The sequence below is a fragment of the Artemia franciscana genome, chromosome 13 (assembly GCF_032884065.1).
Source record: "Artemia franciscana chromosome 13, ASM3288406v1, whole genome shotgun sequence".
Taxonomy (NCBI): domain Eukaryota; kingdom Metazoa; phylum Arthropoda; class Branchiopoda; order Anostraca; family Artemiidae; genus Artemia; species Artemia franciscana.
The window spans coordinates 42,715,390-42,737,859 of record NC_088875.1 but is presented as its reverse complement, the minus strand read 5'-3'; the positions used below and the strand labels follow the sequence as shown (position 1 = coordinate 42,737,859).

General features: G+C 36.3%; 1 protein-coding gene across 2 annotated transcripts in view; it reads left to right on the top strand.

The window, feature by feature from the left end:
* The window catches only part of LOC136034962 (uncharacterized), a 58,616-nt gene that overhangs the window by 30,366 nt on the left and 5,780 nt on the right, over positions 1 to 22,470 (top strand). For both annotated transcript variants that reach the window (XM_065716517.1, XM_065716516.1), the window contains exons 6-7: positions 42 to 160; positions 19,699 to 19,828. In XM_065716517.1, coding sequence (XP_065572589.1) covers positions 42 to 160; positions 19,699 to 19,828 — 249 coding nt within the window. The remainder of the gene's footprint in view (positions 1 to 41; positions 161 to 19,698; positions 19,829 to 22,470) is intronic.

Here is a 22,470-nt window from a genome sequence, read left to right as displayed (position 1 = left end):
GTTATTTCTTGCTCTGTGTATATTTATTACTATTTACTTAGGTTGGAGGTGGACTCACCGCCGGAAGCGCTCCGCTTATAACCGCAATAGCAGAGGCAGCAGAAGAAGCATCTATACCCCCAGAGCTGATTAAGCATCTAAAACCTGCTGGAACTGTTTCGTAAGATACCTGTTTTTTAAGTTTTATTTAGTCACAATTTAGCTCTAGTCCAAAAAGTACGAGAAACTGATCAAAAAAGTGATATTTTATTTCTTCTATGATAATAGGTCAGAAATATTGGGTTGATGAATGACTGGGCTGATGATGACCTGACCAATAAATTCAAAGACAAATGAGACAAAAAGCTTATAAAGCACTTGTTTGGTGGTAGTGCAGTGGGTTTGATCTCAACATGGTAATAAGGGACCCATAGATCGAGCCCAGCTGGAGTAACATGCTGCATGACCAACACAAGGACCTCAATAGTCAAGAAGAGTTGTAATCTGATGCAGTTATTAAGTATATAAACGACAAGGAACATTTCCCTAGGTTAAAGGAAAAACATCCTTTTGTAGACTACGCTTAAACTCATTCCAAGGAGTTTGAGGGTCAGAATACTTTTCTTATGAGAAAGTAGGGAGAAATGAAGCAGTCTACAGGCTTACCGACTTAGCTAAATTTTACTTGACTTGGTTCAGCCTGATAGTACTATCGTTACACTTGTTGCTTAATTAGTATAATAGAACTTCTAGCGCTTCTATTATAACTTTCAACGATCGCTTCTATTTCATATTTTGCATATTTCCGTTTTTATGGTACTTGGTATTAACCAAGTGACATATAGCAATCGCAAATTCTGTCGGTCTGTCTATCGGTCCCGGTTTTGCTACTTTAGGCACTTCCAGGTAAGCTAGGACGATGAAATTTGGCAGGTGTATAAGGGACCGGACCAGATTAAATTAGAAATAGTCGTTTTCCCGATTTGACCATCTGGGGGGGGGGGGGAGTGGGTGGCCCGTTAATTCGGAAAAAAATAGAAAAATTGAAGTATTTTTAACTTACGAACGGTAGGTATTTTAGGTAGGTATGTGTTTATTTCATCAAATAAAAATTACTAAAATTGCACTTACAATCAATAATATGCTGCTCAATTTAGGGACCTAAAATGTCCCTGTTCAGCAGCAAAACTACAAAAAAAATGATAACTATTTATTCAAAATCAAAGAAATACGCAAGAAAAAAACAACAGACGAAACACTATACAATCTCTAAACAGCCATCTCTCATCATAAAAAGAAAAGAAAAAAGGGATAAAATTTTAACCAACATAATTTACAATTTATTCAAAAAATATATTTTTATTCTTACTTTAAATAAAATAAGGTTTTCAGACCACCTAACACTCTCTGGAATTGAGTTCCAAATAACGACACCTACATATTTAATCATAAACCCAGATCGCGTTGTATGCCTGATTTCACTAGTCAGCTGATCAGAGCTCCTAGTAGAATAATCGTGATAATTTGAATTATATCGATAAAAACTTCTAAAATATTGAGGAGACAATCCATTTAAAACCTGATATACAAAAATTAAAATCTGCTGAGACTTAATAAAATCAATATTCAAAATATCTAAATCTCTAAAACAATCTCTAGTACTACCACACGCAAGAAACCCAAACTTCTAATTACCTTATTCTGCATAATCTGGACCCTTTTTACATGACTAGAAAAATTGCTTGCATACAATGAACAACCATACACTAAATAAGGATGGACAATTGAATAATAAATTGCTTTCAGGACATGTAGAGGAAAAAAACTATGAAATCGTCTTAAAATACCAACTCCGCGAGCCAATTTTGAAGATAAAACTTTGCAATGATGAATCCAACTAAAATTTACATTAAAATAAAATCCTAGATATCTACATTGAAAAACCTGACTAATGGAAACACCTTGTAAAAGAATACTATGACAATTATATACAACTTTACCAATACGACTAAATATCATATAATTAGTCTTCTCAATATTCACTGCAAGAAAACTATGCTTTGTGAACTGAGATAAATTCTCCAAAGCTACATTAGTTATCTCTAAGATCTTCGACAGATTCCCCAATCACTGTAAGCGCTGTGTCATCTGCGAATGATGTAACTACGGCACCAGGAAGGTAAAAACGCATTGTATCCACGTATATAAGAAACAGTAAAGGTCCTAATACCGAACCTTGGGGCACTCCATAATTCACACTGAAGGGTTTCCCTACCACATCATCTATCATAACTTTGATGGACCTACCATGCAAGTAAGACCTAAACCAATCCAAACACTTCTCACGGACTCCTAAACAAGCTAGCCTACTTAATAAAAGATTAAAATCAGCGGTATCAAATGCTTTTTTAAAATTTATGAACACAGTAAGCGGGATAAGATTCCTTTCTAGGGCACTATTAACTCACTCCATTAGATGGTATGCCGCATGAACAGTTGAATGTTTAGTTCTGAAACCGAACTGTGACTCACTTAATATTCCGAGCTTGTCTAAATATTCATACAGCTGTCGATGTACTATTTTGTCGTTTATCTTTGAGAATAGTGGTAACAAGCTTATAGGTCGCCAGTTTGTCATATCTTGCTTTTTGCCTGATTTGAACAGTGGTAGGACCTTTGCTTGCTTAAGCGCTTCAGGGAATTGGCCGACTTCAAGTGACAGGTTAACGAGGTAGAGAAGACATGGTAGTAGATACACTTAAACTACTTTGAATGCTTTCAGATTCAAACCGTCAATACCAGCAGCATTTGACTTTAAATTCTTCACAATTTTTGTTAATTCTTCAATTGACGCTTTTTCAAATTGAAATTTATGATGTTCACCTCGATTATCTTCAAAGAGCGTGTCACTTTTCGCTGGGTCTCCGTGAGAAGTGTCTTCCTTGATTCTACTTCCAATACCAGAGAAGAATTTACCAAACTCGTCAGCAATCTGCTGCTTATCAGTGACTGTAACACCCTCGACAGTGATAGCATTTATGAGGCCATAATGTTTACCTGTGCCTTTAATCACTCCGTTAATGGTCTGCCAAGTGCCCCGCATATCTCCTTTTTGTTCATTAAATTTTTCGATGTAATATTTTTTTTTTTTAGAACGTCTTAACTTATTCACTATATTTCGTTGACGAATATATTCATTTTTACTTTCTTCAGATGAGTCATTTCAATTTTTAAAGAAGAAAGCGTTACGAGCATTTATAGCTTCAACAACTTCATCATCAATCCAGGGTTTTCGGGGGATATCTCGTTCTTTTTTCCTATTAAGTTTCAAGGGACAAGCAGACTCAAATATCGGAGTAATTATCCCAAAAAAGTTGTCGAGGGCACGCGAGGGATTCGGTTCTTCATACACTTTCTCCCACGATATTACACTTATTTGTTCACGGAACTCATGTAGATTTGCCGGCCGAAGATCTCTTATAAGTTTACGCCTAGACTTTTCGTAAGTCGGGCTCCGTTGCTTTATCGTACATGTAACAGGAAGATGATCAGATCCCGGATGGATGATGATATCACAATAAGAATCAGGAACTAAATTTGAAGGGAGAAACACATTATCAATAAGAGTAGCAGAATGTTCAGTTATTCTAGAAGGAAGGTGATTCATTTGAAAATAACCATGCGATAACATCAAGTTAAAAAACTCAAAATTATAGCTATTCAAACATAACAAATCAAAATTAAAATTACCCATGATTATGCATTCATTTTTTACAGACAGAAGTTTACGTAAATAATCATCAAATAAATCAAGGAACTCAACCGAGGGAGTGCTAGGTGGTTTATAAACCAAACAAATTACTATCTTTTTATTCTCAACAAATACAATTTCCACAGAAAAAATTTCCACCTTACCTTCAATCCAAAGGCATAAATCATCCCTTTCTTCAAATTTTATTCTATTTTTCAACAAAAAAGACAAACCTCCTTGTCTCATCCGATTTTTAACCTTCGAAATCATTTGGTAACCTGGAAAAATGTAAGACGAGAGACAGATGTTCATAGATAAAAACGTTTCACAAATGCCTAATACATCAATACTACTATTCATAGCAGACAAAAAATTTTCAATATCCTCAGACGATGACGTAACATGTCAATTCCATTCAGACACACGAAAACTCTTATTTTCTTTCCGTATTGGAAATTCAAATGTTACATACTGACTTTTTCTTACTGGCTCAGGGCATTTGACAACACTATCTTGAGCAATTTTACACTCTAAAATTTCATTAACATCTAAAGCATTATTTTCTAATTCATCCAACCGATCCTTCTGGTGTAATGGCAAAACTAACTATCAAGAAATAAGAACAATATAAACTGTACTGATTCCTTTTGGAAGAAAAAAAAAAGAAAAAAAAAATGTAAGCGACATCTTGCAACGACCATAGGTGACGGGGAAAAGGATCACTCGCAAGGCGTATATAAACGCGACCTTGATCAGACCACACTTGTTTATTACCGAATTTTTCACGTGCTAGGTTCAGAACGTCCCGTCTCTGCTTTGTTATATTTTCTGATACAAATATACCAGTGCGCACTAGTTTCGACTTAAGCTTAAAAACTTTTTGGGCAATTTCTTTCGACCTGAGTTTGACTAGGACCGGAGTTATGGCATCTTGACGAGTTGTAGAACTGTTTATTTTAAATCTTCTCACTTCCACAATATCACCATCAGACACTACAGATATTTCCATTTTATTGCGAATCACACCCCCGATTACAGACTTTAAGTCACTACTTGGAGGCTGTTTGATACCGTTGAAAATAAGACTATCTAGCCTTAAGTCCTGATCATTTATATCCAGTTTCTGCTCTGCATTCTTAACTCTTTCCTCAAGAAATATTATTTGATTTCTTAGAAATTTCAGCTTGTTACTGAGGGCTAGGAATTTCGGTTCAAACTCAACAATCAATGCTGAATAAACCTCACTAACGATAGTTGAACTCTGAGCTTTTATGGCATGCAAAGTGTCACTGGATAGAGACTGCCTACCAGCAGCAGTAGCCGCTAGTTTTTCGTCCAGCTTATCGTCTATTTTTTTAGCAAGATTTTCCATCACACTTTGGATTTCCTGTTCTGTCGCGGAAATGCGAGTAATAATAGCCGACGATCCTGCTATAGTTTGTTGCTCAGGAATTGGAATTTGAGTTTTTATCTTCTCTTTGCCAAGTTCTATATAAATGTTCGGTTGATGAATAAAATCATCAAATGCTCCCTTTACACCCTTGCTGGTAGATTTCATAGCTTCAGCCTTATTTGCTTCAAACTGCATAAGCTGTGACTCGAGAACAAACTGGGTGTCATGTGACCCGTAGCAAAAAACCAGATACTTAAAGATTTTTTACTTTGAGTTCGCAGTCTTTGGATCCAAAACCTCAATAATACGAACTGGCCAATCGGGGAATCCTCGAAACTTTGCTAGAGCCAGATCATGAATACTAAATTTGGCCTTTATCTGTAGCTCAAATTTATCAAATGTAATTTACAAGTTGCCAAAAAACTCGTACCTGTTAGTGGGACAGGCCCACGTCAGCAGTGGTAATCACCGTTTAACAGGTGGCCTAGTGAAACGCAGGACCTGCTAATTGATTTCTTCACCGTACTCTTAAAAAATATCTAAATATCCGAGCATCCAAAATACTCGTGCCAATAATCACACGTCACTAATTATCAGAGCTAGTGAAATGCGACTGCATTGAATGAATGCTAGACTGCGAACGGTTGATCAGATCTTAATGAAATTTGATGTTTGGAAGGATATCGTGTCTCAGAGCTGTTATTTTAAATCCCGACCGGATCTGGTGACATTGGGGGGGATTTGGGAGGGGGAAACCTAAAATCTTGGAAAACCCTTAGAGTGGAGGGATCGGGATGAAACTTGGTGGGAAAAATAATCACAAGTTCTAGATACATGATTGACATAACCGGAACAGATCCGCTCTCTTTGGGGTAGTTGGGGGTGGGGGTTAATTCTGAAAATTAGAAAAAATGAGGTATTTTTAACTTACGAACGGGTGATCGAATCTCAATGAAATTTGATATTTAGAAGGATATCGTGTCTCAAAGCTCTATTTTAAACCCTGATCCGATCTGGTGACATTGGGGGGAGTTTGGGGTGGGGGAACCTAAAATAATGGAAAACGCTTAGATTGGAGAGATCGGGATGAAACTTGGTGGGAAAAATAAGCAGAAGTCTTAGATACGTGATTTACATAATTGGAACGGATCCGCTCTATTTGGGGGGGGGGGTTAATTCTGAAAAATTAGAAAAAATGACGTATTTTTAGCTTACAAAGGAGTGATCGGATCTTCATGAAACTTCATATTTAGAAGGACCTCGTAACTCAGATCTCTTATTTTAAATCTCAACCGGATCCAGCGTCATTGGGGGGGGGGCAGTTGAGGGGGACCGGAAATCTTAGAAAATACTTCAAGCGGAGAGATCAGGATGAAACTGGATGGGAAGAATAAAAACCTGTCTAAAATACGTGACTGACATAACCGGACCGGATCTGCTCTCTTTGGTGGAGTTGGGGGGGGGGGGGGTAGTTTTGAAAATTGAGGTATTTGTAACTTGCGAATGGGTGACCAGATCTTAATGAAATTTCATATTTAGAAGGATCTTGTGCTTTAAAGCTCTAATTTTAAATTCTGACCAGATCCTGTGACATTGGGGGAGTTGGAGGGGGAAACCGGAATTCTTGGAAAACGTGAAAACACTTGGAGTGGAGGAATCGGGATGAAGCTTGGTGGATAGAATAAGCAAATGTCCTTGATACGTGATTGACGTAACCGTACTGGATTCGCTCTCTTTGGGGGAGTTGGGGGGAGGGGTTCATTGATATGGCGAGTTTGGTGCTTCTGGACGTGCTAGGACGATGAAAATTGGTAGGTGGGTCGGGGAGCCGCACAAATTGACTTGATAAAGTCGTTTTCCCAGATTCGACCATCTGGGGGGGGGGCTAAAGGGAGAGGAAAAATTAGAAAAAAATTGGTAAATCCTGACCGGCATTAAGCCTCTGATTTTCTTTTTAAATCAATCTGTTGATTCTTAGAATTTTGTTAGAGCTCATACCATATGAGCTCTTGGCTCTTAGCTCTTCTTGCCTCGTCACAAGTGCCATATGAGCTTTTAGCTCTTGTTATATGTAAGTTAGCTAAATAATTTTTTTTCTCAATGAGGGCATTTTAGTTTAGTTCTAAAAAATGTTTCTATTTCAGTTTACAAATAGCTGGTACTTAAAAGCAACACCAGCCATAAAAACCTAAACTAGATTTTTTCAGTTTATCCTCTCTTTTGTTAAATCAAATAAATTGATCGCTTCGCTCACTAAGGCTGGCAGTCCAGGCCTTTGGCGCTTGCATAACCTCATTCCATACCCAATTTTCTGGATTTCTGTTCAGTGAGTTAAGGGGAATATATACAGTTTATAACCATTTTCATGGTTCCAAAATTATTCAGGAACATTTTTACCTTTCTAGCTTGATTAGTTTATCTTTTCCCTCCACTCACTTGGGCCTTAGACCCTCGCAAATCTAGCCTGACCTCGTCTCCTTCTACTCACCTTTGATTCCTAAGGTCAATACTTCGGGCCACCAGCCCTCAGACGCTCAATGACGCTGCAGCGTCAGTAGCACTAGCAGGTTTTAATTCGTATTGCCAAACTTAAAGGGCGGAAATTTCCTCTCTTAATAGTTTTCTATGCTCTGATAGTATGGAATTACTCTTTATAAAATAATTACATATATTAAAAAAGGTGAAAGATTTGATACTGAACCCTTAAGGTCCGCTGATTTCCGTCTCAAGACCCCTCAGCCAGGAAGTGTAATGGGGGATGAGGGCTAACCATCCCGTGCTTTTGCACACCCTTCCTGTTCATCTTCCTCAGATTTCTCTAGGTACCCATTTAAAGCTGGGTCGACTCTGATTGACCTTACAGAGTCTCGCCACTGTCCCCCGTCCCAAACCAAATTATCGGGTACACTAGGATTCAAACCCTCACCCTCTCAGATAAAGGATCCTAAATCCAGCACACCAGTCCACTCGACTAGGACTGCCGATATATCTAGATTAATTGTAGAATAACCATATAATAGTTGTATAACAGTATATATATAATTATATATAATATTATATTAACTAATGACTATATAACAAAAAAACATTTTATATCATAGATATATAGTATATAATAAATTTTTATACTCTAGTATTTTCTGATAACCCTTTGGTTCAGTCTACTTAAGTCTCAGTTTTCTGTTGAGATAGAGTGGAAGTTTGGGCCAAATAAGCCTCTTACTATTTGGAGAACGAGTGACTTTTTGCTTCAATTTTCTGTTACCTGGCTAAGTGGTTGGCGCGCTGGTGTGAGAATTCTTTGTCCAAGGGACACGGGTTTGATTCCAGTTGTGACCAGCTATTTGGTTTAGGACAGGGGTCAGTGGCGTGACTGTAAGCTAAGCCAGAGTTGACCCAGCTCTAAATGGGTACCTGGAGAAATCTAGGGAAGGTAAACAGGAAAGGTGTGTGAATGCACAGGATGGTTGGCCCCCAGCCCCCATTGCCCTTCCTGACTGAAGGGCCATGAAACAGAGATTAGCACCACTGATTTTGGCCTTAAGGGTCTAGTCCATCTTACTTACTTACTATGGACTTGTGGTTTGCTGAGGCTAAGATTGGATTTCCATTTCACAATCATATAAATTGATAATAATAAATTCACAGCTAAAAAATAAACTCCAATATAGTCTCCCCCGCATTTGATTATACTAGATTGTAGCTAAACCAGGTTGATTTAGCTTTCCGATTTTTTAAGGCTAAGCATCAAGCCAAGTTTTGGCTGCGCATCTGGATTTCCTACGAAAGCCCACATTGTGGTACCACTTTGACCTAAAGTGTAGGACAAAGCGTAACTACAAAAAAAAATCCTCAAGTTTCCCCTAAAGGAACTTTGCAGTTCTCTGGTTCGCAGAAATCATGGTGCCAAGTTCATAAAGCTGAAGAGAGTTCGTACGGTCAACTACTTTCCAATCTATCACTTAGTGCATGGGAATAATATTATAAGGACACTTTCTCAGACAAGAATCCTTCAATCTGGGCAAAATTTTCTGCTTGTGTTCATTTACCGCTCGATTCACGCAATCACATATCCCTTATGTTACAATTACAAGCATCCAACAAGCTTTACTGAAGTTTAAACCCTCGCCTTCACCCGACATTAAAGGTCGCTGCTCCGAACACCTTGTTAGAGTACCGAATGAACTTTATTCTCACCTCCAGTTGATTTTTCAAGTTATTTTATGCAATCGAATCGTGCCAACTGGTTTTCTATTTGGTCACAACGTTTGTATTAAAGAGAAGTAAATTTGCAGATTTTTTGTGAATCCTACAGGCCAATCACAGTTGCTTGTAATGTGAGCAAAGTGTTCGAGTATGTAATATTGCTCATTACCTCTGTTGAAGATTGCGGTGCAAATCAAAACGGTTTCTCGAAGGGTCTTGGTAGTCAGCATGCCAGTCGAATTCTGTCTAAGATCCTTTTGGATGCGCAATTCAAGAATGATTCTGTGTTCCTTTGTACGTTTGATATTTAGAAGGCTTTCAATTCTGTGAATCATCATCAAGCAATTGCTTCTTTGATTCAAGCGGGAATGAATAAATGTATATGTGCGACACTACCTTATTGGTATTGTAATTTGCTAAATTACATGTATTTATTGTAATTATTACAAATTATTATATAATTATAATATTTTATATTATAAAATAATTATATATTATAAAATATTATAAAATAATCATAATATTTTATTTTATAAAATAAATAATAATATTATAAAATAATTATAATATTTTATTTTATAAAATAATTATAATATTCTATTTTATAAAATTATTATGTAATTATTGTAATTTGCTAAATTTGTTTGTTTTTGCTAAATGGGATTCGTGGCTGAGTGTTCCAATTCAAATAAAAGGTGGGGTCCGCCAAGAGAGCGTGCTATCATCCAGCATTTTTAAGTCGGCTATTGCTGATGTTCTTGATGGGCTTTTGCCCATTTCAGTTCTTAACGATGTGGAGATAACGTATCTCGCGTATGCTGACGATTTATTGCTGATTAGTAGAATGCGCGAAGCTCTTCAATCGAATTGTGATAGGCTCCTGCATGGGTTTTCTAGTATTGGTCTGCGAATTAATAGTTCGAAGTGTGAATTTTTAACATTTAACTGCATTTATCCAGTTCTTCTTTCTATCGATATTTCTGCTGTTTCTTGCGTTGATTCATTTGTGTATCTAGGAGCACGGTTTACTTGTATATTATGTCAGACAATAGAGGCAATTTGTTGTCTAATAGTGGAAAGTTTTCGGTCTAGTTATGGTACGATTGTACCAAAACGAGGTAGATTTTGCCGGGAAGATCTTGGAAAGATTTTCTCGTCTTGTGTTGCGCCCCACGTTACATGTTGGTCGGGAGTGTTCCTCCTGACAGGAAGAGATATGTCGCGTCTTAGAAAAAATAAGTTTTGTAAATATCTCCTATATCTTCCTTCTAGGTACAGTAATTCAAAAATAGTTTCAGAATTTCCATGTCTGTGGTCCTTTCCATCATTTATATAGTTTCGAGCTCTGTGCTAAGCGTAAATCAGCATCAGCCAAGTCGCACCTCGTGCCTCTATTTTCTAAGTGATTTCTATTCTCTATTTCTTTTTCTTATTTCTTATGTACTCCACTTCTTCCTTTATGTTTTTATAGTAGGTTTGTAATAAAAAAAAAAAGAATTATATAAATAGGCCATTTCCACTTAAAACAGAGGTAAAAGTTTTCTGTTAAATTTGTAAGATGCATGTCTAATAAAATATATTCATCAAACGGTTCAGTAAATATTAAGTGAAAAGTAAACCAAAAATCCGTATTCCCACGCGTCAGGGAGCTTCTCTTTACTCTTTTTACTCTTCTTTTTACTTTACGCTACTCTTCTTTTTACTTTCTTTACTCTACAGTTGTATTCAAGATTTCGGGTGAACATTTTTCAAATTCACTTTTTAAAGTGACAACGCTACATTTTTTCCTTTGGTCTTAGAAGCATGGTTTAACCATATTTCAGGAACGTAGAATTCCTGCCTATTTGAAAAGCTTAAAATATATTATAAACTAGCTGTTGGGGTGGCGCGAGGCGCCACCCCAACACCTAGTTGGTGGGGTGCTTCGCGCCCCCCAAGCCCCCCCCCCCGCGAGCGTAAGTCGTTACGTGCCATTGTAGTTGTGTCCCTGTGTCCCACCTGTGAATAGATATATATATATATATATATATATATATATATATATATATATATATATATATATATATATATATATATATATATATATATATATATATATATATATATATATATATATATATATATATATATGTTTTTAACTACGTAAAACATGCGAATATACAACATTCTTCGCTGTCCCATTGTCTGTGCATATAAATAGATTGTCAGGTTTACTGACTCTTGAACATGCAACATATAATTGTCCATGGGAAAAACAATCCGTATTCAGATCTATACCTCATTATTCTAACGATGTGTCCCTATGTCCCGGTCGTCATTTATATTCCCTGTGTCCCGGTCGTGATTTGTGTCCGGGTGTCCCAGTCTGTAATTTCTCTTTGAGGTTCTCAGTCGTCATTTATATTCCCTGTGTCCCGGTCGTCATTTGTGTCCCGGTATGTAATTTCATCAGTTGACAAACATGACGTCAGTCGACAAACAACTTCATGACGCATACAGCTCAATCCTTATAATGACGTCAGTCGACAAACATGACGTCAGTCGACACACAAACATGACGTCACTCGACACACACACACACACACAGACAACTTATTTTTATATATATAGAAGATTAATATGTAACATCTAACTTTTTGATTAATTATAGAACAATGATAGCGTTTGCTTCGGTTTTAGTCCTCTGTAGTTTGATCTGAATCTGGCGTGGAATTTTGTACTTGAATAAAATTTATTGAGATCAAAAAGTTAAAGGTCAATCACCCTTCAAATTTCCATAGAAACCAGTCCTACTGCCTAGACACACCTCCCAATAACAATCAAATCGGTTCTCCCACATGTCCGTCTGAAAGCCTTATGGCCTTATGCTACTATCTCTACTTCAGTGGTTTATAAGAATGTTTTCTGATTATACAAATTCATAAAAAAGTTCAGAAAATATCCAGAGAAAAGTGAATCAAAATTTGATGCTTCGGTACCTGGACCAGGCCTCTAAGAATCTAAAGTAAGGCAATAACTGGCTAATTTCGGTATCAATAAATTTGAAGATATCTAAAATATAGTATGCCGATTTCTAATTTTAGTATTAAAAAAAAATCGATACGTGATTCATATAACATGATTGTATATATATGATGGGTATTACGGGATCCGTACCTGCAAAAATCATTTTGGACGTAAAACAGTCAATAATGTAGATGGAAGAACAAAGGGAACAAGTACTGGTTGATGTAAAGACTCTGCCGTCCCCAGGATCCAAAAATGTAAGGGCATAAGAATAAAAGATTTATATCAGCTACAAATCCTCCGTGATTTCTCTAATCCAATAAAATTCAAGCACGGATTTTGCACAGGCCCACCCATCATGTTAATCACACCAGCTACGAGAAGGAAGGAGGACAATTTCTTCTCTCCCCTAGATATTGAAAAATATGTTTTTGATTATTTGTTTTTTCAATCTCGAAATTTTCTGTCTTCCCTATCCGAAATTTTGGAAAATACCTTTTCTGTATCTTCTTTTAACGAAAAATGTCTTTTCCCCCTACATTTTTGTGAATTTGGGCCGCTTCTCTGTTGTAAATTAAAAAAAAATTGTTAGAACAGAAACTCGCTTTATTGGATATGCTAGAGTACTTGAGTTGGAAAACCGCCGTGTCGACTTTAGATGCCACTTTGTTCCATAATTAGCAAACTACTGCCGTGATTTTGGGTCCTTAAGAGTACCGACCCTGGTACCGAAGACCTGATTTTAGTGACAACCATAAATCCTTACGGGTAGGGGTAGATTCTTCTTGCTCCCCAGTTACCTCCAAAGCTTCGTCCAGTGTTCTTCCCGAAGTCATTGATATAATGAAAACACTGGATTTTTTTGTAGTAAAAAAAAAGAATTGTGGTAGATTAAAATAAAATAATTTATTTGTAGTAAAATGAAAAATCTATAGAAAATCGAACCAAATAAATCCTTATTCTCAGGGGTCAGGGCAGCTTAATTCTTCTCTATATTTACAGCCTACTTCAGTGGATTTCTTTCCAGATATAAATTTTTTAAAGTGATTACACTGGACATTTGCCTTTGTTCTTAGAAACAAAGTTTAACCTTAAATATAGAGCGAAGAGATTGCGTCCATTTGGAGAAGCTTGAAATACTGTTTTGAAATCATTTCACTTTAGCTTTCACTAAAAACAAGTAAGGCAACCTTAGATATTAGATTGAAAAGGGCATAATTTGATTAGGTTTAATAGATATTTTAATAGATAATTAGGTTAATTGACAGTGTAGCGGCTCCCAACAAAACTAAAAAGGATTCAAACAAGCTTAATTTTCATTCAATAAAATGTGCTTTCAATTAAAGGTCTATAATATTTTGATCCAAACCTGAATTCTCTGAAAGTAGTTTTTTTTTTATTATAAATATGTGGAATAAATAACGAGTGAAATACTTTTGAACTTGTTAGATAAATTTATAAACTTGTATATGATTAAGGCTTAATAATTATTTATGGATTGTGGCTGTGAGTTAGTATTCAGCACTACTATCATCTGAGTCGTGCATTGAAATATTTGGATTATTTGCAAATCACTGGATTACTTGCCCCACTCAAAGATAAGTTATTATTTATTCTCATTGCATTCATTTAGCCAGTGTGGATCATTTCATAATTGTGCTTATTGAGAACTTCTCTGTGGATATACCTTTTTCACTTAATTGTTTTTGGACTGATGCCGAGCCGTGAGTGAAATTTGCTTATCATGGACAATTGGAATACCAGTACGCTTTATTATTGCCCAGTTCTGAATTTTGCTCAGCACAATCTCGATGAGGGGTTGGACCATCAGTCTATTATGAAATACGCTAATGATTTTTTCCCGTATGAAGATGTTCTTGGAGCTAAAAAACTTTTATATGGCAATTGCTTCCCAGATGAGCCTATACCTCGTCGTTCGGGACCCAGTGCTAAGAATAGTTCATTGTCGGACATTATCGCTACTCTTTCTCGCTGCTCTGCAGAAAATATTGATATTCCAGAGTTCGTGATCAAATCCCCCTCTGAAGTCCCTAGCATTCCGGCGTCAGCTTATTCTATCCTTACCGCCAAAGTCAACCAGTGCCTTGATCAGTTAAAATCGCTTGCTCACCTCAATAGTCCAACAACGTCTATTAATAGTTCTTTGGTCTCAGATAGTAAGGGTACCAATCACAAACCCTCGTACGCCGTTGTTCTTAAATATCCGCCTCCAGAACTAAGAGACCCCGTTTCTCGCAAGGAAAAGCTTGATTCTTTCGCCGGACATGACGGTATTGTGTCGGTAAAGTCCGATCCGGTAAGGAAAAGATGGGTTGTTGTTACGCGGGATAAAGTTTCTGCCAATTCTCTTGCCGCATCTGCTGTTGCGAGCTATCCAAATATTCTTGCTAAAGTGATTGATCGCAAACCTCTTGGAGTAATTAGGGGACTTCCCGTTAGTGTTTCTAGCAGTATACTCATCTCCGTTATTCCTGGTCTTGTTGAGGCCAGCCAGATCGGCTCTTCTCATACATTCCGTTTAGAGTTCCTTGATTCCGCTGCACTAAAATCTGCCATCGCTACAGGTCTGCGCTTGGGCTATGAGTCTTTTAAAATATCGGAATACAAAGAATTGCCCAGACGGTGTCTTAGATGCCAAAGTATCCATCATTCGTTAGCTCACTGCCCATGTGCCCCGAATGAGATGAAGTGCTCTAAATGTTCTGGATGCCATTCCAATACAAAAGACAATCCTTGCTTAGAGGCTCCGAAATGTGCCAACTGCGGCGAAGCTCATGTTTCCTATAGTATGAATTGCCCAGTGATAAAACGCGCTCTGAACTCTGCTCCAAAACGAACCAAGCCACTATTTTAAGTTTTGCTTCTCTTAATATTAACGGCACAAAAGACAAAGACTTGTTAATTAATGAATTATTAGTCCATGACATAGTGTTCTTGCAAGAACATCTTTTGACCAAATCAAACGTTTCTAGCCTGAAGCGATCTTCTGTCCACCATTTTTTTCGCAAGAGGCCAAGAAAACTAGAGGCCGCCCTTCCGGTGGCCTAGCAATTTTTTTCCGTTCCCCATCAAAGCCCTCTGTGATATTGTGATGATAACATCTTAGCGATTAAATGTGACAGTACCGCCTTTATAAACGTTTACTTACCTTGCGATCGACGTTCACATCTTTCGCTAAATGTTGCTCCAGTTTAAACTCTCTACTCGAAAGTCTACGTTTGAAAGACCTAAATTGGGTTTTAGCTGGTGACCTTAACTGTGATATTCTTGGTACCTCCGATAGATCAATCCTCTTGCTAGAATCACTTCCTAGCATATATCACGTCGCAGTTAAGAGCCTCCCATTCACGTATATTCATGACAGAGGCTGTTCAAAATCGAACCTGGATCACATGATCTCTTCCAGTTCCAGCTTAATATCATCGATTGTCAGGGTGGACGAAGAGAAGATTGACAACGATCACCTTATTCTTAGCTGTAATTTGTCCTGTGAGCTATCTGGCAAAACACTTTCGGCTCAGCCGAAGTGGCATACGAAGTTGAATTGGGATCGTGCTAATGTCCCACTATACCTTGCTACACTAACTGCTTTACTCTCGACCATAAAAGTGCCATATCACCTGCTGCAAACGTCAGTTTCCTCGCCTTCAAGTACAGTTGACCTAAATTTCTATTATTGTCAAATCGTCCATTGCCTTAAATCAGCTTCCAAAGCTGCAGTGCCTGTGGATAAATTTCGGATTGGTACAAGAAAGCCTAATTGGAACGTTGATCCTGAAGTAAAACGTGCTAAGCAAAAAGCCAAATTTTGGCTACGTATGTGGATATCATGTGACCGACCATCTTCCGGAGCTGTTTTCTCTGTGAAACAAAAGTGTAAACTTGAATATAAGGCCAGTTTGAAGAGGGCACGCTTGAATGCATGGCCAGGCCCCACCGATAAGGCCTCCTGGAATAAGGTTATTAATAGTGAGAAATGTTCCCCATCTACCCTATCTTGTCTCCAGCTAGCTAATTTTGTTGATCATTATAAGCGTGTGTTCAGTGTATTTAATAGTTTTCTTCAGTCTTTTTATTATAAGTTGCTTAAACCGCTTTTACCATACCGTCTCCTGCAGGCTCATGTCCAGCCTGTAGCAATATCTGAAATTCGCCGGGCTTTAAGAAAAATTAAACGTTCAAATAGCCTTGATGGTGACGGCCTTTCTTACCGATTTTTTGCTTATGATTGTCCTGCTCTACTTAACCATCTACAAATATTTTTCCAGTCTTGCTTAGCACAGTCGCTTGTTCCTGATAGTTTCCTTTGTGGCCGTGTAACGTCTATTCAAAAGCGAGGCAAGGACCCCACGTCATGTGTGAATTATCGTCCCATTACAGTATCGTGTTTCTTAAGTAAGTTGCTTGAACATTTGTTACTACCAGAAATTGAGTCGAATTGTGATTTTACGCCTTTTCAATTTGGTTTTCGGAAAAGTTTCGGTTGCTCCCATGCACATCATGTTTTAAGCCGACTCATGAAAGATGCCGTAAAAGCTAAAATGTCTTTATACTGTCTTACTGTTGATATTTCTGGAGCTTTCGATAATATTGTGCACTCTCAGGCTCTATTATCCCTTGCGCTCCAGGTGTTAATCCTTCCGTACTAAGTTTTTTTGTCTTCTTGGTATTCAAAGTCTAAAATTCAAGTTACCTGGAATGGCCAAATATCTGACCCGGTAAAAATTAATAAGGGAGTTCGGCAAGGTGCCGTATTGTCTCCTAGTATATTTAAATGCGTGCTTGCATCGTGCCTGCGTCCCCTTAGAAGTTCTGTTTTTTACGGTAATACTGGTTTGTCTTCTATTGCATATGCAGATGACGTTCTTCTTGTTGCCCGGACTCGCCGTGGATTGCTTTCTAATTTTACTATATTAACCAATGAATTATCTAAGATTGGACTGTCAGTTAATGCGTCTAAATGCGAGTTTATTTGTTTTAATAGCCCTTATGCGGTCGCTCCATTCGTTGCTGGGACTGCAATTCTGCCATGTTCTTCTTTAGTTAGTTGGCTTGGTCTGTGTTTCGGCCCAACACTTTCCACTACCTGTTCATCCCTAGTGAATCAAGCCGTGAAAAACCTACGCGTCGCTTACGGAAAAATATCCCCAAACAAAAGCCGTTACAACCGCAACGGTTTGTGCATGATTTATAACGCTTATTGCGCCCCTGTGCTTTTGTTTTTATCAGGCATGGCTCATCTGTTTCGTAAGAAAGATCGACATACTCTACGTACGGCTTATTTCAGATATTGCAAATTCCTCCTCCGGCTTCCTAGATGGCACCGAAACAAAAAAATAATTGCTCGATTTGGTTTAGTAGATGTGCCTTCTCGGATTCGGTCTTCCAGTGACGATTTATGTAAAAAGACTGTCAACTTTATTCACGTTTATGACCCTCTGCAGCCTTTTTTCCATATTGATACTGGTTGATTAGTCCATGTTGTCTTTTGTTAGTTTGAATTTTGTTTTTCTTCGCTGTTTATCGTATTTGTTTTTGTTTATTTATTTATAATACTCCGTACTTTGTGTTTTTTATACTTTACGGGTAATAAAGTTCATTCATTCATTCATTCATATGCAGAACGTAGACTAGTGTAAAATGAGGAAAAATTTCGTTTTTTTGCTTTTTACTTAAAAATGGTTTATCTTCGTTCCAATGTTAGGCGGAATTGATAAAAAATGCGAAGAAAATTAAATGCAAATATTATTGTTTTTAAGGCAATTTAAAGTACCAAAATTGTCATAATAAACCCTTTTTTGCTCCATATACTCATCTTAGTTCTATTAATCTGTGAAAACTGCGATTCTCTTTAAATTTTTCTTTTGATTATTTCAAAATTATGACGCTATGAAAGCAGTATCGCATTTTTGTCAGTGTTGTCAAGTTGAACTTTGAAAATTAATAAGCAAAACTAAATAGTTCGATTTGATTTCGCTTTCTGTTCGTAAAAACTCAAGCATTGACAATCTTCTGAATCTCAAAGACAACTACGTATTCAAAGGAAATGTAAATTAACATAAGCTCTGAGGTGTCATGTGTCTTTAGTTCATTTTTTTGGATTTTTCAGCCACGTTCTATTTTTTTTCATATCTATTACTACCAAAATGGCATATATGCAAACACAATTCTTTTTCATCAAAAATTGTATTTCGATTTTTCCTAATTTCTAGGATCCATATATGCTGTGCAAGTTTCCAGTTTAATAGTTTAAACATTCAAGTTTAATTTATGATGTCCTTGGTAGTTCAAGATTTCACTTGACTTGACTTGAATGGCTTTATCTTTTCTGATACCTTTAATATTTTTTTTTTTATCCTCAGGAATGGACTTAAATTTCCTCTATTACATTTTTCAATGTTGTTTGCTTTAGTACTCAGTTTTATAGCAACGAGGGGGGGGGGGGTCCTATGGTGCTTGGTGCCTCTCCCAGATAGAATACCCAGTGGTCTCCAGTACACTATAGATTTTTGGAATTTTCATTTTTTTTTTCGATATCTGGAGATCTAAATTAGTCATTTAACTGACATCCTTAACCTTATGGACAAATGCTTTAATTACCTCGTTTTTAGTTCCGTATGGTGGAAACTGAGACCTGACCCTTGATGACGAGTGTGTATTTTAGAAACAAAATTGTAGTAAAGTATCGTTCTCCAACTTGTAATATTCTCACACTGAATATTAGTGCCGTACTTTTAAAAGGCTAATTTTTAGGCCGAAATATCATCTTTTTCTACACATTCCAAGTGTTTGACAAAATGTTCTTTTTGTTCAGATTTTGACTGGCAATTGTCTAGGGGCCAATGTAACCCTGCAATTGCATGATTTTTAAGATGAGTTTTATATTCCGTATTTGCGGCTTCGAAAAATTAACTGTCCCCTGAAAATAATTCTTAGTGCGTGCCTGGGTCTTTGGGCCAACCTTGGGTCCGTTAAACTGGTTTTTGGTAAGGTCGTGACAACGACCTTACGACTTTTTTTTAACAACGATTTGTAATTTTTATTGCAAGATGAGAGCTAATTTTGATATGGAAAATGATTTTTATGTTTTGCTAATTTCACGGTTCCATAAGTTTCCACTTTTAGATAATAAGTATATCTATAATTATTTTCACCATGAATATTTTACTACAATTTATTGTATTATATATATTTTATCGTATAATAGCCTATATATTGTTTATTTATATAATATTGTATTGTTTTCTAATAATACAAAAATTGTATTTTAATGCTTGTATTATATTGTATAATATACATTATTTTATTATGATTTATAATTTTGATAGTAATTTATTTATAGTTTCTTGTTCGAGAGTGAAAGAGGTATATTCCCAAATATAGAATTTGTATATGATTTGGAGCTACCTTCCACATTTGTCCCAACCAACGCAGATGGAGAAGTTGAAAGCTTTGAACTAGTACCTATACGAGTTAGTATATTTTTAATTTATTTTATTACTACTGCTACTACTACTAACAACTCACCGCAGAACCAATCTGTCTGAGGCCAGAACAGCTACGCACGCTCCTTTTCCAATCTATTCAAAGGCTCCCTCGTATTGTATCAGATTAACGACGATTCTTGACTACAAAGGTCCCTGCGTCGGCCCTGCAGTGCATTGCTGCAGCATGATTCGATCTCTGGGTCCCGTATTACCAAGCTTAGGTCAAATCCACTGCGCCACCACAGGACGAAACTTCAAAGGCTCCCTCTTTACACCCTCCTATGAAGTTCAAATTTCCCTTAAATCTTTCTTTATTACATTATCCCATTCCAACCGCCAAAGACCGGCTTTTCGTTTAGTCCTAGACGGCTATTACCACTGTAGTATATTGCTGCTGTATAGGGAATACCCACAAAAGGTCTTGAAGGTTCATTTTCCATCGCCCTAGAACCAAAAGGTTTATGATATTGTCCTGAATCTGTCTTGTCTTGTGATAATGTACGCATATTGATCTATTAGGTTTACGTATATTTGAGCACACATGTTGACCTAAAATGTAAAATACACTATTGTGTAAGACAGTCTTACGCAAAATTCAAAAATGGAAATATTAATTATTTGATACTGAATTTAATATGCAAAGTTTTGCTTAGAAGCTTATCTACACAAAATTTTGTTTCGACCTCCAAAACAATTAATATAAAAAAATAGAATTTTTAAAATACGATGGGCGATTAAAAAAGTAAAAATTCTAATTCAGTAATAATGCTCAATTTACTTTTTAAAGGTTCACACATGCAAAAATTAAATTTTTCTGTGTAGTTGTTTGATCTACCCTACAACCGTTACATTAGTAATACAGCGACATGAAGTGACCTAACTTCCATTGAAATTATCGGTAAAACGAATTTAAAAATTCGTTTCATACAGTCTGGTTTTATTTTTCAAATTATCGACTGAAAAAAAGAGAGTGAAAGTCAATAAAATAATCAGGAAAGAACAGAAAAAACGGGAAGGAACAAATTTTTTGTTCAGGTAAGAACGGAATAAAAGAGAACGAAAGCTAACAAAATAACCAGGAAATAACAAAAAAGAATAGAAAAAACAGAAAAAAACAAATTCTCTTCTGGAAAGAACAGAAAAAAAGAGTTGAAGTCAACAAAACAATTAAAAAAGAACTAAAAAGAGTAGGAAAATGGGAAAAAGAAATTTTCTGTTCGAGAAAAAACAGAAAAAAAGAGATTGAAAGTCAACAAAATAATCAGGAAAGAACTAAAAAATCAGCAAAAAAACAGGAAAAAACAAATATTCTCTTCGGGAAAGAACAGAATTAAAGAGAGTAGAAGTCGACAAAATAATTAAGAAAGAACTGAAAAGAGCAGAAAAAAACGGGGAAAAAAAAATTATGTTCTGGAAAGAACAGAAAAAACGAAAGTGAGGATCAACAAAATAATTTAGAAAGAACTAAAAAGAGTAGAAAAAACGGGAAAGAAGAAATTTTCTGTTCGGGAAAGACGAGAAAAAAAGAGAATGAAAGTGAACAAAATAACCAGGAAATAACGAAAATAACAGGAAAGAATATATTTTCCTCTTTGGAGAGAACAGAAAAAAAGAGCGTGAAAGTCAACAAAATAATTAAGAAAGAACTAAAAAGAGCAGAAAAAACGGGAAAGAAGAAATTTTCTGTTCTGGAAAAGAACAAGGAAAAGAGAATGAAAGTCAACAAAATAATCACGAAAGAACTAAAAATACCAGCATAAAACAAGAAGGAACACATTTTCTGTTCTGGATAGAACAAAAAAAAAAGAGAATGAAAGTCAACAAAATGATCAACAATACAGGGAAGAACTAATGACATTGTCTGGAAGCCTCATTGAGATCCCTCAATGTTATAATCATACAAAAAATGTTTAAAATTTATTGTTTTCAGTAAGGCCTCTTGCTCTCAAAGAAATTGAAAGTTCACCAAACCTTTCAGTGTTTCAGAAGCTAGAAGTTGTTAACATTAACATCTATTATTTAAAAAATACCCTTTTTTGGATATATTTATTGAAAAAATGCCTGTTTTGGTATTTTCATTGGTGAAAAATAGAAAAAATAACAAGCTTCCCCCACTAGGTTTTTGAAAAATACATCCCCCTCCCTAAATTTTTGTGAATCGATACCACTGTTAACGTAGCTCATTACTTTCATACACAATTTCTTAAAAATTAGTTCATGTCTGGGTTTAATTTTCTATGACCCCAAATATTTCCAAACATATCAAAACGAACAAAATGTATCGCCGAGCGGTAAACAGTGGATGTTTTCTAAGGTTTTCCGGTAAATTTAAAATTACCTCAAGTTCACGTTTCCATCGTTTTTTGCCCTTCCTGTCGAAAAAACTGGCAATTTCCGTAGTAGTAGTATTAGTAGAACAATTTCATTGTAAATAATCATTTGTATATAATAGCACAACAAAAGCGGAGCTCGCGAGAATGTGCTAAAATACAAATTAAAAAAAGAAAGAGTATGGAGCATGCGACCATTTACCGAAACCAACATAAAAATAAACAACAAAACTCTACAATATAAATATAAACGATGCACAGTTTTAGGATTGTTATCTATTACGGATGACTTGAGAG